At 43.8% G+C, this 19,235-nt stretch overlaps 2 protein-coding genes across 8 annotated transcripts in view; one reads left to right on the top strand and one right to left on the bottom strand.

The window, feature by feature from the left end:
• The first annotated feature begins 7,842 nt into the window (after nt 1–7,842).
• On the top strand, nt 7,843–14,797 carry LOC105892116 (E3 ubiquitin-protein ligase TRIM35-like). The gene is made up of 6 exons (XM_031562919.2): nt 7,843–9,256; nt 9,870–9,965; nt 10,063–10,281; nt 10,396–10,418; nt 10,510–10,628; nt 10,757–14,797. The coding sequence occupies exons 1-6, from the start codon at nt 8,852–8,854 to the stop codon at nt 11,287–11,289; spliced, it is 1,395 nt and encodes a 464-aa protein (XP_031418779.1). The 5' UTR covers nt 7,843–8,851; the 3' UTR covers nt 11,290–14,797.
• The window catches only part of sept15 (septin 15), a 28,789-nt gene continuing 24,286 nt past the window's right edge, over nt 14,733–19,235 (bottom strand). For all 7 annotated transcript variants that reach the window (XM_031564605.2, XM_031564606.2, XM_031564607.2 and 4 more), the window contains 5 exons: nt 19,051–19,102; nt 18,580–18,705; nt 18,157–18,292; nt 17,431–17,576; nt 14,733–16,992 (listed from right to left, as the gene is read on the bottom strand). In XM_031564605.2, the coding sequence (XP_031420465.1) occupies nt 16,953–16,992; nt 17,431–17,576; nt 18,157–18,292; nt 18,580–18,705; nt 19,051–19,102 (500 nt within the window). In that variant the 3' untranslated portion in view covers nt 14,733–16,952. The remainder of the gene's footprint in view (nt 16,993–17,430; nt 17,577–18,156; nt 18,293–18,579; nt 18,706–19,050; nt 19,103–19,235) is intronic.

Here is a 19,235-nt window from a genome sequence, read left to right as displayed (position 1 = left end):
AACTCTCCTAGCATGAGAAGAAGCATTGGCAGGTCTTGTACACCACATCTCAGTGCCTTGTAAGTCACTTTGTAGTGTGTTGTCAAATGTCATACAGTAAACTATAAACTATGAAAATATTTGGATACATCCATGCTTATCAAACCTCATCAACCTTTACCTCATTGTTATGAATAGTGAGGACCAATAGATGGCAGCGTTGTTGCATGGTATCTCTTGGAGCCGTGTTTCCTTTCACAAAACAGGTCCACAGAAGGTACATGGACCACAGTTATAGAATCGTGTTAATGTAATAGATGTTCCTTATCGCAGTTCACTGCGATATAACATAATGGTACATGACGTCAGTCATGGCTACAAATCGAAGCATTTATCTATTCACGCCTGAAAGGCCGTGAGATCTGTCAGCGCGCGCTCCTGGCCCCGCCTGCCAGGAGTACTATAATATCATTACGCGCCCTCAGATCTGCCTCTTTTGAAACTTCGCAAGACGGAGTGAACATCTCCGAGCATATCTCAAACGCTCTACCACAGTCAAAAGAGTTTTGTGTGCTTTCGCTCTCTACGGGTTGGTGAGTTATCCGGGTTCCTTAACCCTCACTAGCTCAGGGCGCTATGAAATTCATTGGCTTAATTTCATTTTGAAAGTAGTGGCTGCTATCCTTGCTGCCTGGCTGGCTAAGTCTCTGACTAGCCTGCTAGCTTGCTAACAACGTGTTCGTTGCAGATAGTGTGCTTGTGTTTTAACATTCTTCTCTACTTTCAGATTGATTAAAGATGGCCAGACACTACCCCGACTGCGGTCACGTCCGTCCCAAGGGCGACCGCCACCGTCGGTGCGTGACCTGCCTAGGCAGGGACCACGCGGAGGGCGCGTTTTCAGGCGAAGCCCCTGTCTGTCCCATCTGTGCTAGCCTCCCGCTAGCTAAGGCTACCAGGCGCCTTGCGTTCTGGAAGCGCAAGGACGCCGAGGAGACTGCACTAGTTCCATCCGGGGCTGACGCCCCCGTAGGAATGAGTGCGTCTTCAGCCTTGGACTTGGTGAGCGTGAGCAGTCGCCTTGCGGCGGCAGCTCCGCTCCCGGGTCTCTCCCCGTCTCCGCCGCCTGTCAGCCCTGGGGCTGCGGGCAGCGAGGCTGAGGAGCTTCAACCAAGCGGTGTCCAGCCCATCCCCCACGATGCGCTCGAGCTGGACATCAGCCTGGATGATGATAGTCTGCTAGACTTCTCTGATGAGCACAGCTCAATCGCGGAAACAATGCAGACGAGCCATGACGTCAGGTTGCGGGTGGAGACACCTCCTACCTCGTCTCGGCTCCTGGGCCAGCAGCTCCACGAGGTTGCGCTGAGAGCAGCCAGCTGCCTCGGGCTCCCTCTCCCTCCCCTTCCCAGTGTTGCGGTCCTCGCTGCTGGACGGGGAGTTCTATGCTGGCTCCGCCGTGTCAGTTCCCAGTTGCATTCCCTTTTTCGAGGAGGTGCACGAGGAACTGCAGGCGACATGGGCGATACCCTACTCGGGCCGAGCCCCGGTGCCGGGGTTCGCGCCCTACATGCAGCTCCACATGGCTAAGGAGAGGGGCTACCTCTCTTTTCCTCAGGTGGAGGATGCAGTAGCGGGCTACCTCTCGTCCGCATCCCCCACGATGCGTCTCGGCCAGAAGCCTCTCCTGCCCACGCGGGTGGGCAGACACCAGGCTCAGCTGGCAGAGAAGTCCAACTTGGCTGCAGGGCAGGCTGCCTGCACGACCAATACGGCGGCATTGCTACAGCGCTACCAGGCAAAGCTCCTGACTGAGCTTGCCTTGTCGCTGGGGGAAGATCACCCGTCTGTGGCAGAACTCCGTCGCGCGACGGATCTGTCGCTCAGACTAACTCGGTGCACGGCACAGGCACTGGGGAGGGTGATGGGTGCCGCGGTGGCTACCCAGAGGTCTCTGTGGCTATCACTGGCTAAGCTGTCAGACAGAGAAAAAGCACCACTCCTCGACGCCCCGGTCTCTGTCCAGGGCGCCTTTGGGGAGGCAGTGGTCACAATGGCTGCCAAGTTCGAAGAACAGCAGAAGAGCAGAGAGGTATTCCAGGCTTGGATGCCTCGCTCTAGTGGCACGGGTGAGACGTCCTCCTCAGGACACACCACACCCGCACCGGGCCGGAAGAGAAGCGGGTTCCGCTCGCCAGCGCCTCCAGCAAAGGTATCCACCGGGCGAGGCTGGCAGAGACATCCCTTCCGCCCTCCGGTAACCCCATTCCGCAATCAGGTGATTGAATTAGCAGTTTTCTCGCCTCCTCCTTTTGCGTCAGCAGAGGAGGAACGTTTGAATAAACTCTGTCCAGTGCGCGCTCTCCGCTGTTACGCAGAGCGCACTAGAACTTTCAGACAGTCAGATCAGCTATTCGTGTGCTTCGGTGCACGCGCAAAAGGCAGACCTCTTTCAAAACCGAGCCTCTCCCGTTGGATAGTAGAGGCTATCGTGTTGTCTTATAAGAGCTTGTCTTTAGATCCCCCGGAGAAGTTGCATGCGCACTCTACGCGGGGGGTCTCGTCTTCCTGGGCCTTACAGTGGAAGGGCGTCTCAGTGGAAGATATTTGCAAAGCTGCAAGCTGGAGTTCTCGCCACACTTTCATTAGATTCTATATGTTAGATGTGGCTGAACCTAGTTTTCTTCATAGCGTTCTGCGGGCAAGCGATCTCTGAATCCCTTGGCCTGAGAACGATATATATGATAAGTGTGTTCATTAGTGTCTACATGTTATGTTGCACATGAAACATCCCAGGGTTTTCTTACGGGCGCAGGATCGCGGATCCCTGTCGCCTATGATAAAGGTGGCCCTGTTAAATTCATGGTGTTCTGCAGGCGAGCGATCTCTGAATCCTCTGACCTGAGAACGATGTATATGATAAGTGTGTTCATCGGTGTCTACATGTTTGTTGCACATGAAACACTCCAGGGTGGTTTCCTACAGGCGCAGGATCGCGATCCTTGCCGCCTATGACAAAGGTTGCCCTGTTAATATGTTCACCGCCAGCTATGAGGGCAAAGGCTTCAGTAGAGCTGGTGTGTGTAATTGGCTGCCACTGTATTATCACGCGGGAATGTATAGGGTCCCATTATGTTATATCGCAGTGAACTGCGATAAGGAACGTCTCGGTTACTTACGTAACCTCGGTTCCTTAAGCAGGAACCAGATATAACAAGGTTGGCGTGTACAGTGTTACCTTGGATTGATTGTCTTGCTCAGTTTCTTTCCAAGGCAGATCTGAGGGCGCGTAATGATATTATAGTACTCCTGGCAGGCGGGGCCAGGAGCGCGCGCTGACAGATCTCGCGGCCTTTCAGGCGTGAATAGATAAATGCTTCGATTTGTAGCCATGACTGACGTCATGTACCATTATGTTATATCTGGTTCCTGCTTAATAAGGAACCGAGGTTACGTAAGTAACCGAGACGTTTTTTCCACACGGAGCTAAAGACTATTCTACAGCCTTTCGTAATAGAGAAAGCGAGTAGCCATGAAGACCTTAAAAAAACAGACAGAGGCACACTAACCCCTTGTTTGAGATTACAGAAATTGAACGGCCCAGACACTCATGCACATTCATGACATCCCTTTCAGAGAGTATACATACGCATTCAATTCAATTCAATTCAATTCAATTTTATTTATATAGCGCCATAACAATACAATTGTCTCAAGGCGCTTTACAGAGCCCAGAGCCTGAACCCCCTTAGTGCAAGCACAATGGCAACAGGGGCAAAAAAAAAAAACTCCCTGTTAGTCAGGAAGGAATCTTAAGCAGAACCACGGCACACAAGGGGGGACCCATCTGCTTGAGGTTGGCCGGGTGAAGATAGGAAGGGGGGGATGGGGGAGGGTTGTGTGGCAGAATGGTAAGGGAAACAACAAGTGTTGTGCACAGCCTGCATTTGGTAGATGTACATAATATATATACAGACATCCGGTGGTAATTACATGATACAAACAAAACCAGTTTAGTGGGTATACACTGTGCTCATAGGGTTACTGTTACAGGGGTAAGGGGGGTAGGGACAGAGAAACATGTCGGTGGTGGCAATAATATATATTGTATATAAATGTTAGTATAGGGTATGGGGTAAAGTAAGTGTACGGCAGTCCGGTGACGGTGGGTGTAATTTGCCGAGGGTTTCTACAGGTTGATCGGGTGAAGAGACTACAGCAGCATCCAAAAAGTAAACTTAGAGCAGCAGTAAGGAGTACTCTTTTGGTAAAAAACTGGAGAAGTAACTGTCTAAAAAACAACGACAGGACAGTTGGTAGTAATGAAAACTTGGTAGCATGCTGGTATTTTAGCGATATAGATGGCGATGTTGTGCGATATAGGGGGCGCTCTCCCCTACCACAGAACTAAATAGAGCATTGTGAAGAGGATACGTCGAAAAAGATTAAATTGCTGCATACTTTTGCTTTAAACCATTTCCTTTTCTTGTGCTGACTAAACGGTTTTAGTTACTGAAGAATGCAGACTTCAAATAGATGCTTTGGAATTACATACAAAAGTAAATTAAAAGGCAAATTACACGGTCTATGTTTTGCTTGTTTTGGCGCTTCTTCTGAAGTATTCTTTAACTAGAAAACCTATAGAGTAATTATAATGTCAAACCGTACAATTCTTCGATTTTGTCGTCAACTATGTCAACTTCTACTAATTTGTCCTGAACTCAGAGGATTGACTACTGGTATGTAACAGGTAATAGGCAGCAAAGAGCTTTCTGTCAGAGTGTTCAGGGAATTTTCTTCTGTAATGGTTTATATTGTGGCATCTGGAAGAGAAGGCCAAGAAGAGCTGAGCTATGTGTATATCCTCATGACACTTCAGGCCCGGGGTGGGTAATCGGGAGAATCGGGAGAGTTCCCGGTGGGCCGCTTCACTTCTGGGCCGGTCGAGAATTTTATTTTTTGACATTTGTCACGTTAGTCCCTCTTCTCTTAAAGTAGGTTACACACGTTCCGCATTCTGACACCGCAGCCTCTGCATGGGTTGTACCATGCGAGGGAGTTCTCCCCTCCCAAATAGAGTTGGTTGGGTCCATAGCCCGTCTTTTCCAAAACGTTTTCTCAGACTACCGATAGCTGGGCCGGCCCTACCCCAACGATATGCGTCAGAGAGGATGGATGGGAGGAAGAGGGGCTGAAAAAGCCAGGTTGAAAAAAAGAAAGGCATTGGAGGAGGATGCTGCCAAATGTTGTAAGCTTACCGATTTATTTTCAAGAGGACAAACACAAGTGGCAACTGGTAAAGAGAGACATAGGCCTAATGATTAGCAACGTAACTATTAGGCTAACGTTGTAGCGTTGGTTAATATCGTTGTAGCGTTGTCAACCTATTCGCAAGCAAAATATTACCAGAGATGGAGCTTGAAAGCAGGACCTGTTCCTCCTGCAAAAACTGTGCCATTTGTGTCCATTTAATAGCTACTCTCACGGTACAACCTCTTCACAGATGCTTATCATGTCATTGGGTTAGCATATAAGTTTCTGTTGACTTTGTCCATCACACAGGTTGCATGTGAGAGAAGCTTCTCAACCTTAACATTTGTGAAGAATAGGCTACGAAGCTCATTGAGTCAGGACCATTTGGAGGCTTTCATGTTAATGTGCACAGAGAAGGAAATCCTCATGTCTATAAGCAACGACACAGTTATTATAGATAAAGTGGCTGAAACCAGTGCACTGCTTAGGCGGTTACTGATGCTGTAGATGCTGTTGGTGCTATTCGCAATGTAACTTCTGTACTGTGAGTTGAACAGTAAACATTAGTTCAATATGCCTCTTTGTTGAAGAGTGGCATACGTTTCAAATGCTTTATTTATTTATTTCTGCTTTTGTTAATTTATCAACCTATCCTTGTGGAATAGTGGAATATTTTTTGTTAACTTCTCAGCTTAAGTGGATTATTATTTAACCTTTACATTATTTGCTGAACCATGGTATTAATAAAGAGAAAACTACAGGATAGTAAGAGCTGAACTGTTGCTTCATTTATCCAATTTCCACTACCATGGAAAAAGTGGGCAGGTCTTGGGCCTGAAATTCCCGGGCTGAAAAGTGGCCCCACTCCGGCCCTGTGACACTTCCATTATGTGTATACTCTCACACTTCCACTATGCCAAGCTTACGCTGTAAGATTTAGCCTTAACTTGAAGAGGGTTTGCTGCAACCAATACATTTTTAGAATCATGAAATACTCAGGTATGATTTAGATACAATACAAGTGTTTTACAAGATGTCTCATATTCTGGGCTCGTCTAACATTGAATTCCAAGACTGCTCTACAGGTTGCAATGAATGCTCTTCATTGATTTGCTTTACCAAAATGATACTGTAGAAATTAATACCTTTCTACTGTATGTTGTGTCAGATTTGCTATGTAAACGCATCTATTCGAATAGTGTCGCAATTAAAGCTGATCAGGCAGATGCTTCAGAGACTCGAGACAAACCCAACAGGCACAGCCATCAATTTTTCAGGATTAAGCTGGCATCGTTGAGCCGGGCAAGAATCCAGCCTTTTATTTGTGTTGTGTTCCTGATTTGAGAGAGCACTCCAGGCCATGATGCAGGTGTAATAATCCGTATTTACCCCCAGTACCCTCCCAGACACAGAGTGAAGACGTTTTAACATGTTCTTATGCTTTCCCTGACATTTGGGTGCATATGTGTGTTTCTGAGAAAATCTCCGCGCATTTCTAGTAGCCCATGTAAATGAAGTATTATATTTTGACAGGCAAAATATAAAACTTGATGTTAAACTATACAGTTGAAAACACAACAGAGTGTCAATAGTCCAGAATCCAGATTTGCGAGACTAGTTGAGCCATAGTAATTGTAACAGTCACTCTAAACCCTCAACCTTTTGTCATTGCTTTCAGACACAGATAGTCACCACAGTATACAACAACAACAAGCACATGCCACACATATTTTACAGCCAACAATTATTGTGTGAATGCCATCTGCTTTACTTCACCAGTTTTGCAGGAACTAGAGACATCCTTTGTAGTCATCTCCTGATACATGTCGGAAAAACAAATGTCTTTTTCCACAGAAGTCTTTTGTGAGTCTTTTCCACAGAAGTCATTTGTGCTCCAGGAAATAAAGTGTTACTGAAAGGAAGCACATTTCTGTAGAACATTATTGCATCATACATCTGTTTGTTGACTAAGCGTATCTGTTTTATTTTTTTTTATCAGTAGGTTTGTTATGCTACGGGGCTGCATGCAGTCTGAGATGGCCTGGCCAATAAGCAGAACAAGATATCATGCTCAGCCATCACAGAAAACAAAATGCATGGTCAGTATGAGAAATGGTTTGCGCTGAGCAATGTCTCATTTTTCCTCACATGGTATGACATGACAGCACATTTCTACACATTGTGCTCCACTCAAAATGTGCCGTTCACATGAGGTAGGAGGCTGTCACACATGCTCCTTCATGAACATAAACATGACATGTCATGTATTTGCATGTTTCCTTGTGGTGTGCTGTGTGAGTCTTGAGCCTGAAGGATGAAGCCTTTCTGATGCTGTTATCTTCATAGGCTCATGACCAGTGTTGTGCAAGTTCACACCTCTCATGAACTAGTTCAAAGTTCAGTTCATACAAGTAAACATGAACATGAATAGTTCACGTTCACAGTTCACCATTTAAATTCTGAACTAGTTCATAGTTCAGTTCATTTCATAGTTTTAGGGTGGAAAGTGAGAATGAAAGACTTAACTTGTTTTTTAAAGAAAACTATATCCGTCACTACCCCTTGCCTTAAACTGCACTTCATATGTATTCCTAAAATATATATACTTAAAAAAAAAAAAAGTTTACTGTCGGAAACTTTTTTAGACAGTGTGTAAAAATCCCGCACATGATAATAAGGTGCATCGGATGTACTCGCTGAGTCTGCGTCTCTGTTTATTCCGTTTTAGCTAAAATTCAGTGTGCGCCGGACCTCAGATAATATGAACATGTTCACCGTTCAAATTTATTATTTGTCATTAAGTTGCGTTCAGTTCATCGTTCTCATAAAAATGAACGTGTTCATGCACAACACTGCTCGCAGCTTGAAGGGCTTTTTAGCCATGGGAAAAACTGCTGAAATCAAATTATTCAGCGTTGTTCACATTTTTTTTTTTTATGTGATGTGACAGCGTAAAACTAATCCAAAGTAAATGGGCTGATTTAGCTGCATCTTCTCAGTAACTGTAACAGTATTTCTCATTAAATAGGTACGCTGGATGGAGACATAAGCTTTTACCTGTATCAAGCAATCTATCTGTGGTGTATTTATTAACCTAAATAAACTATAGACATACACCATCTGCATACCCGTCATACTGTCACCATGTCACCCCATCTGTACACCAAGCACTGTACACTTACACTTTTAAGAGGGACACATTTGTTTGTACCATTGAGTATAGCATCAGGTGCTTTGTTATTTGACACCCAGTGTTATTCAAGCGGTGCTGGAGCTATATGCAAATTTGTGGAATTATAGTAGTAGCTCTGGAATCCCTTAGAAACTCCACCCCTCAGGTCTGCACCACTGTTTGTAAAACTCAGGAGCCTCACAGCCTGGTGACATTTAGAAGACTTACGCTCTACCTGAAGACACTGACATGACTGTCAGTTATGTTAAGCCATACATTCAAAAAGGACATCTAACTGGTGGGCAAAGGCAAAAAAAGACAGAAAGACAGAAAGAAGGAAAGAAAGAAAATTTATGAAAAATGTGAAGAGAAACTTTACAGGTTTCTGCTCTGAAAAAAAACCCACAATCAAACACAGAAGAACAGTAACTCAGTGCATCTGAGACAATGGACCTGAAGTCCTCTCTGCTCGAGCAGGACCTCTCCTGTCCTGTGTGCAAGGAAATCTTCCAGGACCCCGTGTTCCTCCTCTGTTCACACAGCTTTTGCCGTGCCTGCCTGAAGGAAACATGGAAAGAGAAGGAAGCAAAGGAGTGCCCAGTCTGCAGGTATAACTCCTGCATGGACCTTCTGCCCAGTAATCTGGTGTTGAGGAACCTCTGTGATGACTACCTGCAGGAAAGGAGCCACCGAGCCGTCACAGATGACGAGGTGCTATGCAGTCTCCATGGTGAGAAACTGAAGCTCTTCTGCCTGGAGGACAAGCAGCTTGCATGCCTGGTGTGCCGAGACTCAAAGAAACACGCGGACCACAAGTTCTGCCCCGTGGATGAAGCAGCACAGGATCTCAAGGTAGAGCCTGATGATATAATTAGTGCATTTTGTGCTGTAATTGCATCAACTGATACTCTAGTATGTTCTGTATGCATTGGAATGAAGGACAAACACAAGTCCAAAGAACAGGCCAAGTAAATTGTGAAATGTTGAAATAAAAACAGTGAATGTCATAGAAACCAAGAAAGTCTCTTCAAATCACTGGCCTCATTCATTCAGTTGAAATTGAAACTGTGCCAGTAGTTAAATTAGATTAGGTTCCTTGTTATTATGTTATTATGATGGTTTGAAACCATTAGCTTTACAAACAAGTATTTCCAGAGCATAAAACACTCCACCGCAAAACCTTTGAAGCTTACAGCTGATTCAAAGACGTATGACATGGCACTGACATCCTCGGGGTGAAAACCAACAAGATTTCATGACTAAGCCTGCCACCGCAGCAAATGCCTTAAAGGGTCTGCTTATTATATTTAACCCAGCAGGAATGCCTTAAAGGGTATGCTTATTATATTTAACCCAGCAGGAATGAATGGCATTATCAGGATGTCAGTTAGGCTATCCATTATATGATGTATTACTCTGTAAAATTTGTACAAAAGTATGCCACTTTCATGCTGTTTGATTGTAGGAAGAGCTCAAGACATGGATGAAGCCATTCAAAGAAACACTTACCACCTATGAAGGAATTCAGCAAACACTGAATCATACAGTGAAGCACTTAAAGGTGGGGAAATGGAGAACTTACTTAGTGATTCAGTACATTTGATTTTACCTATTGCAGTACATCCTGTGAACTTACATGGGAAGGTCTCTCCTTTCAGAGCCAGGCCAGACACACAGAGGTGCAGATAAAAGAGGAGTTTCAAATGCTCTACCAGTTCCTCCGTGATGAAGAGATGGCCAGGATTGCAGCGCTGAGGGAGGAAGAGGAGCAGAAAAGTTACACGATGATGAAAAAGATACAGGAGATTTCATTTCTCTCTGAAACAATTCAGGCCATGGAAATGGAGATGAAGATGGCTAATGTTCCATTTCTGCAGGTAAATCGGGGCTTATTTTGGGATGCCCTGAATGTTTGCATCATGTAGGAATATGAGTTAACTCACCATCATGAGTGTGGTCACAATATCAAATGTTTTTCAATCTCATTTCAGAAATACAGTTCCACCACACAAAGGTATGAGGAACATGTGAATAGATCCTTTTTTCTATTTGGCCATTTTGGAGTGACTGCCTTGAGCACAACTGACTCCTAACTGTCATTACAGAGCCCAGAGCACACTGCAAGATCCTGGAAAGGTTTCAGGAAAGCTGATTAATGTGGCAAGTCACCTGAGCAACCTGAAGTTTAGAGTCTGGGAGAAAATGCAGGGGATCATTGAGTACAGTAAGTCTGTTTGCCATTTATTTATGGTCACTAACTAATTCAGTTAGTTTTCTCTGAAGCTTCTTAAGAAATCGGCATTAGATGGCTCATGTTATTGATACAGACTGATAGCCACTGTCTTTATCCAGCACCTGTGACACTGGACCCAAACACAGCACACCCTTGTCTTAAACTGTCAGATGACTTAACCAGTCTACGACTCTCCACTGAGAACCAGCAGCTTCCTGACAACCCAGAGAGATTTGACGGCTACAGCAGCGTGCTGGGCTCCGAGGGCTTCATCTCCGGGACACACTGCTGGGATGTGGAGGTCGGAGACAGTACCACCTGGGCTCTTGGTGTGGTTTCAGAGTCTGAGTTGAAAAACAGAGAAGGCCTTTCGAAGTTTGGTCTGTGGTATATCGGTTGCTCTAATGGTAGGTACGGTAAAGGCTACTCCACGGAACTCCTCACTCCCCTCACTGTTAATCAGAAACTTCAGAGGGTCCGAGTGCAGCTAGACTGGGACAAAGGAAGGGTGGCATTTGCCGACGCGGCCACTGGCAGCCACCTCCACACATTCACTCACACATTCACAGAGAGGGTCTTCCCATACTTTTGTAATGTGAGTTCTGTTAGGGCACTGCGGATCTTAACCCTGAAGCCTTTTGTGAATCTGTAACAAGAACTGGTTGCTGCAGATGCTTTACAGCCATGTAGTCTTCACTTGCACAGGACACTGCAAGTCTGGCCATGTGGGACAATGTGATGTGGTTTCATGGAAAATATTGATAATCTTGACATGTGACCCAGTGTCATGATGTGAGCAGATTTATACAGCCTTAAGTTTGTGTGTTTTAAATGGGGCTTATACACTGGGTTTGGAACTATCTGTGACACTTTCACTTTGACAAAAAAAAAAATGTCCTGTTACCTGTGTTATTTTTGCTGTGCCTTTCTACAGTATAAGTATAAGCTTGGGCTTTTCCACTTGCTGTGCTGCAGACGTCAGGCATTGCCACGTCAGTAAGGTGAAAGGTGTTTTTCTGGTTAGCAAATGAAGAGTCACTGTGAAAAGGTTTTTCCGGTTACTGCACGGAAGGAGTTACCTGAACCTAATCCTCTTCTTAGGAGATGGAACTTCAAAGCGGAAAAACTGTGTACCTTCCCAAATCAAATATTGTGTTATACAAACTACAGTGAGTATACCTACTGGACAAGCAGTGGTAGACTTTTTCAGACCTTTTTTAATGTCAATATTTGTGCATAAAAGTTAGGTTGGTTTTTGTATAAGATGTTCAACACAATAACTTACCAACAAAGCTCACAACCACTGCTTTGGCAGGACAGGGCCTGGACTGTTTTGATGGCAGTACACAGTATAGCTGTGTTCCTGGCTGTACCCTTACTGTTCATCGTGTGTATGTGAGTTTCCCTTGGTCCTTCTTTCCGGCAGGCTGGTGCTGCATTGCTATTTGGTCTGGTTAATGCATTCTGCAGCAGTTTAGTCTGACATAATTAGGTTTGACTTCAAGTTACAACATCTTTTTTTTTTCTTTTTGACGTCTTTACGTTGTATGGATGATTGTCAACTGTGACAAAAAATGCAGGTGACTTGCACAGACTTGCACAGATGTGAACTACTACTGAATCTTGATGTAAATCTAAATGTGAAAAACAGAATGAACAAATAAAATGTGTTGGGAAATACACAGAAGACTGTTGTACTAAAGGTAGTTTTTATTTAGTGTTGTCGCAATTCCTGTCTATGTCTATGTTTCGGAATCAGAACACAACCATTGAATTAAACATTCAATATAAATTGTGGGAGAGAAAGATGTCATGTACTGAGCTCATGGAATGGTTGGGAGTGATAGTCCGTTTTAATAGTTTTGCTTTTGTAAGATGCAGTAAGTGTTTTTCCACACATCATGCAGAGACAGAAAAATGTAATTTGGCTGACAGTGGCAGCACCCACCTCCTCTGAAACACTGGACATGACTCTTGCTTTCCATGATCCTCTTCTTTGCGTGCATCTTTCACAGAAACATCTCTTTGAGTTTTCCTGCCACCTAGTGGTGGAAGTGAAAACAAAATAATTATTTTAAAAAGTTTTAAAACCTTCTTAGTTTCTTACATTCTTCTTTCATCTGTCCGTCAACCTTACATTTCCCAATTGACAGAGACACTTCACAAAACTTTTAAAACTCACCTTTAATTCCAACTGTGTATTTGTTACTTGTGTAACTGTGACCCCTATAGTCTAGCTACGTTTTAGACCCTTCAGGATGTTTTCATCGTGTCGTCCATCTTTTCAAGACCACAGAGGTAGGACTGGCTCCAGGACTGATGGCCTTGCATGCCACCGGAATAAATGGCTTAAAGGGCATGGTTATTATATTTACCCAGCAGGAATTAATGGCATTATCAGGATGTCAGTAAGGCTCTCCAGTATATGATGTATTACTCTGTAAAATTTGTAAAAAAAAGTATGCCACTTTTATGCTGTAGGAAGAGCTCAAGACATGGATGAAGCCACTTAAAGAAAAACGTACCACCTATGAAGGAATTCAGCAAACACTGAATTAAACAGTGAAGCACTTAAAGGTGGGGAAATGGAGAATTTACTTTGTGATTCAGTTTGATTTCTACCTACTGCAGTACATCCTCTGAACTTACATGGGAAGGTCTCTCCTTTCAGAGCCAGGCCATCACAATTGTATTCTATTCAGCCATTTTGTTTGTAATTTTAAAAGTGACTGCCTTGAGCACAACTGACTCCTAACTGCAGAGGTACAGAGCCCAGAGCACACTGCAAGATCTTGGAAAGGTTTCAGGGAAGCGATAGACGCAGAGGAAACAACCATATTGCGAAACGCTATGCTTATGTCGTTCATGAGGTGAAGCATTTGTGTAACTGTGACCCCTATAGTTTAGCTGTGTTTTTTTAGATCTTTCAGGATGTTTGCATCGTGTCGTCCATCTTTTGTAAGACCACGGAGGTAGGACTGGCCCCAGGACTGATGGCCCTGAACAATTATACAGTAAGGCCATCAACTGGCCATATCTGACTGGCGTTACTGAATATTCAGTAAGTCCTAGTTGATGTAACCCTTCAAATATTGAATTTAGTTCAGAACGGTAAGATTATTGTAACTTTTTTTAATACCCTATTCTGACCATGCATAATTCCCAGTTGTCATGCTTGATACTTCTCATTAAAAGTTTTGTATTTGTCTGTTATAGATTATAGATTGGGTTACTTAATAAGTAATTTACTCTCACAGGGTCAAAACTGTTACACTGCACAACTATAAAATAAAACAAATATAGGCAAATACAAGCAGTCCGACAAGCAGTCCGACAAACAGTCCGATGAGGTGTGATTCCCAAAAATCAATTGTGAAATTTGTGGCATTTGAACAGCGACATGATCACCACACACACTTTAGCATACTCATCAGCATACTAGCATAAACAAGCCACAGAAATGGGCATTTGGTAGATTTAGTATGGGCCACAGATTAAGCGTGAACATGACATGCCACCTATATATACATGTCTCAAACATTTATGCCACAGATTCAGGTGACATGCCATTAGAACAGTCCTGTCAAAAAAGGAGTGTACTTGTCAAAATCTGACATACCAATTTATGGGACATGTCACACATGTGGGTAGCTGTGGCCTCACAGAGTAAACGGAGTTCCAGCCACTTACAGTAGCGAGTGTGCTTTCAGTGGTTCCAGGACTGAAGAGTACGCCCTCTGTTGGCCAAATCTGGATAGTGTTGCATTAGAGGAATACTAATTTCATCATGTCCAATATAAATACTGGTAAGATCGCGGGCGGTTTTTTGTTACTCTAACCTTGCTGTACTCAGACCCAAACAGTTTCACACTTTTAAGGAGGGTTTTACGTTCACTTTGATTACGTTTAAGTCTGTTCAGGCAGCATTTGACCCGACTTAGTGATAAAATATTTTACTGCACAAAAAAAAAAAAGGTCTCTGGACATTTTAGCAGATGTGTAGTCTTTGAAAATCAGCCATCAAATTGATGGCATTTCAAGTAAAACAAACAAGACCACAGACGAGGTTGTGGCATCACCTTCGCATCTTTAATATTAATAATATACAGTTAGGTATAGAGAACATATTATAATAAAATGAAGAAAAAAAAAAAAAAAAAGAGTAAAAGTTGAAAACCGTATACATATATATATATATATATAAAAAATTATAATAACAATAATAAAAACGAAAAAAAAACAAAACAATAGCTAAAGTCATATTCAGGTCTAGCATTAAAACAGGGGCCCGGGCACTGCAGTGGGAGTGGTTAGACGGTGAGTGTGTGAAAGGCTCATCCCCGTCCAGCACAACTGCCACCCCTCACGACCTCTGACCTCTAGAGCGATCTGACCATCAACGCAACCCACCCATACACTACAGGAGCGCAAAAAAAAAAAATATATATAAATATTCAACCATATACTGTACTGGGTCTTTGCACATGTGGCTGTAAGTCATAAATTACTTACACTTGCATTGTGCCATCCAAGAGATAGTGACGCTGCCATAGATCAACCAGTGGATTGTGGGTATGAGAACAAGTGACAATGTGTTTATTACAGAACATATGGGTGAACATACCGTATGTGAGCTGTTTGCTATATAAACCATAAGAACTATTATTCAGTTCATATATACTACATATAAAGACACAGGTTGCTATGGTAATGGCAAGGTCAGTTTGGAAGGGTTGCTCCAGGAGGCGAGGTGTCAGATGTGGGGGTAAGGGGGAGGTGGGGGTAAGGGTGAGGTGGGGGTGGGGGTGGGGGTGGTGGTGGGGGTGGAGAGCCTCAGTTGGGTTCAGGGGACCGAGGCCCGTGCATCCTGAGCTCTCTACGCAGTCTTTTGACTCAAGGGCAAGAATCTATGGGTAAGGTTTCAAAACGAGATCCATCACTTCACAATATTATATCAATAATTATAATAATAATAATAATAATAATAAAAATAAAAAACAAGAGCAAGGGACATACCCCTCCACCCAAAACTGTTTCTCGGAATGGATTGGGGAGATGGGTGACTGAGTAGATCTAGCATCATCATCGTCATCTTCATCATTATTATTTTTACCGCAACCAACACAGTCATAAAAATCAGTTATTGTTACTTTGCCACTCATGCTATTCTGCATAACACCATCTAACAGGGAGACATAGGTTACACGTCCAGCGAAAGGAGAGGCATTACTGCTGGAAAGTAACGTAAAAAAAAAAACGGGGGAAAAAAAACAAACAAACATGGCATTGGGAAGGACTGGAAAAAAAGCAAATAAAAGTAATGCTAAAAAATAATGACAGGTAATATCTATGACACCTCTCAAAATTCAGTAATGTACAGTTGAATTCACTCTAACACACGCATACAGACACACACACTCCCAACTCACTAATGCAAATGCTGAGTGGGAGAAAGAGCAAACCCTGAAAAAAATGTCCACAGTACAATGCCCTTCACTTGCCATGTGCCACTTTTTACCTGCTGAACCACCTCACAGTTGGCATTCCCAACACCTTCAAGATCATTCATTCATCCGTTCATTCATTCGTTCATTCATTCGTTCTGCCTTCCTCAACACTTTCAAACACCTTTGTTTTTTTCTCTCTTGAAAAGACATACTATGGTCAGGCATGTGTGTCTGCTTTTGTGAGTGTGTGTTAGTATGTGTGGATGATCTGCGAGAGCTACAGTGCATATAAGCTACTGTGCCTGCTGACATGCAAACATGCTAGCAGTGGCAGCCTCATCCCGCAGGGCTCAACTGTGCTACTGAAGGAGGCAGAAGATGGGGAGGCAAAAAAAAAGCTTCGTAATCATAACAGGTATCATACGAGAAACAGCGGCTTCAGGAGCAGAGGGTCGGGTTGCCTCTTTGTCATGCTCAGCAATGCTCTCGCTAACCTACACACAACCCTGAACGTCCAGCCGAGAGTGAACAGGGGTTCTGTGTGTGCTGTTAAAACTGCTCTGCTCTGCTCTGACACTACATAAGGCCAATGGAAAAATCTCCAAAACAACTGAGCAAGTTAAATTATGTACACGACGATGGAATGTTAAAATGGAATGTCTGAGGTACATTAAATGTTAATGCGCTGAATGTGTGTGTTTGTGTGTGTGTGTATGTGTGTATGTGTGTATGTGTGCGTGCCAATGTGAGCATGAGAGAGTGTGTGTGTGTGTGTGTGCGGGTCATACATCATGTTGAGCATTAAAAAATAAAAAAGCAGAAAATAGTCTGAAGAATAGTGAACGGAGTGAAAACTTGGCCTCTTTTCTTAGAAGATCTTTCCTTTCTTCTTGTTTTTGTCCATGGTCCTGCAGACACAAAGAGCCAAACAGAAAAAAGAGAGATGGCTTAGAACTGGACACTGACTAACAGACAAAGGAATAGAAGACAACATTGCAGTAAAGAGAATATATGCAAAAAGATTCATACATTTATTTCAGTGTCATCAAATTCCATTTCACTCACATTTGACCAATTAAGTGGGGCACATTTGATTTGATAGCCAAACTCCACTTCACCATTTATGATAGTAACACACTTTCTGCTGTCTACTTGTGCAATACCACTTTGAGACAATGATCACAGTGGACTGCTCTACAAATAATAATCAACCACGCATGCACGCACACAGATACAGACACAGACACAGACCCCCACAGACACACACACAGACACACAGACACACAGACACACAGACACAAAGACACAATGTGGGATGACGGGTAGTATAGGAGCAGGTGACTCACTTGGAGGCGTCCAGCTTCTGCTGTTCTAGGATGCGCTGCTGGGTCTCCCAGTTGGCCTTCTCGTCCTCAAACTGGCGCCTCTTCTCCTCCAGCTCCTTGTACTGGGCCTCCAGGTTCTTCTTCATCTGCTCGTGGCGCCGCTCAAGCTGAGAGAGAGAAGAGGAAGGAAGATCAAAAAAGGCAGAAGATAAAGTCCATTTTTTTATCAACTTGACCACACTAAATCTCCACATGTTAACAAAGTGCCCTCCGCATGCGTATATGCACTATGAAGCCCATGACATATCATCAGAGTAAGGAGTTGAAACTTAAGTCTATACCAGATAATGATGTGATCATTTATACAAATCAAATCAAACTTTATTTGTACGGCGCATTTCAGACCAGGAGGTAACACGTTTAAAGGTTTCCACCGTTTCAGCCACTCTTAGGTATTCTGGCAGAGTATTCCAAAGGCTGGGGGCATAGAAACTAAAAGCTGCTTCTCCATGTCTCTTTGTCCTGGCTTTTGGAACTGTTAGGAGTTCAGTGCCAGAAGACCTCAGGGATCTACTGGGTGTGTACCTTGAGAGCATGTTTGATATATATTCAGGTGCATGACTATGGAGTGACACACACACACACACACACACACACACACACACACACACACACACACACACACACACACACACACACACACACACACACACACACACACACACACACACACACACACACACGTACCTCTGCCTCAGAGTCCTTCAGCTTCTGTTTCTTCTCTTTAACCTTCATTTCAAACACCTGCTCCATCTCCGTCTCCATCTTCTTCATCTTCATCACATGCTCTCGCCTCTCCTCCTCCATCTGGGCTAGAGGACTCCTGGGAGAAAGGGAGAGAGAGAACAGGACAAAAATGAGCTAGAACAAGGTTCAAAGAGGCAAGGACAGGACAGAGAGGAAGGACAGAGCAAGACTTTCAACAACAGCCACAAAGTACAATATTCCCTCATCTGGAGTTTCTCAGCAAACTAAAAGAAAATCAGGGGTTGGTGATTCAGGTTATTATCAACCCCAAACATTTGGCTAGCACTTGCTTGATTAACACAGCTAACAGCTTTTCTCCATTCTGGAATGTGTTTGGTTCTTTGGTTACATTGGAAACATTACTTTGTCAACTGGCCCTTGGTCTTGCTCGTGTCGATCCCGTTACACGTGAGAGCGGCCAGCTTCTTGCTGCGGTAGTTCTCGTAGTGGACGTTGTTGGTCACATCTTTAAGGTCCTGCATGTGAGTCCTGAGGAGACAAATTCACAAGAACCTCAAAAATCACCCCAAGATATTTGCCTCCAAAACAGTGCCAACTCTCCACAGAAACTATGTACATGCAAATTCACATGCAATTAAAACTGTACTTGTGCCTCAACACTCCTGTTATATTGACAATAGAATACTGACTTGAACACCTGACCTGTCAAGACCTTTCAAGTGCTTTAAAAATATGATTAGGATGCCAGACATCAGCTTCTAATTAGATACAATACGTGCAAAGATCCTGAAAAGCCTGTTCAACCCTCAGGTCAAAAGCGTACTAGAGCTGTGTGTTTAATTACGGCCGCGAGGGAGTTCAGAGTTGCCTCACCTGATCAGCATGTTCCTGAGGACGGTGAAGTCACAGTGCTCGCCATTCTCAACTGAAACAGCAGGAGTCACAGAGAGAGTTTAAAACTACCACTCAACACACACACACACACACACAGAGAAACACACACACACACACACACACACACACACACACAGAGACAACTACACGCATAAACACACACA

Source organism: Clupea harengus, chromosome 3 (assembly GCF_900700415.2).
Source record: "Clupea harengus chromosome 3, Ch_v2.0.2, whole genome shotgun sequence".
Taxonomy (NCBI): domain Eukaryota; kingdom Metazoa; phylum Chordata; class Actinopteri; order Clupeiformes; family Clupeidae; genus Clupea; species Clupea harengus.
This window is presented reverse-complemented; position numbering and strand designations above follow the sequence as displayed.

Coding starts and splice junctions, on each gene's coding strand:
- LOC105892116 (XM_031562919.2), top strand. CDS start 8,852: ATGGACCTGAAGTCCTCTCTGCTCGAGCAGGACCTCTCCTGTCCTGTG. Junction 10,282..10,395: donor CTAATGTTCCATTTCTGCAG/GTAAATCGGGGC, acceptor ATCTCATTTCAG/AAATACAGTTCCACCACACA. Junction 10,419..10,509: donor TACAGTTCCACCACACAAAG/GTATGAGGAACA, acceptor CTGTCATTACAG/AGCCCAGAGCACACTGCAAG.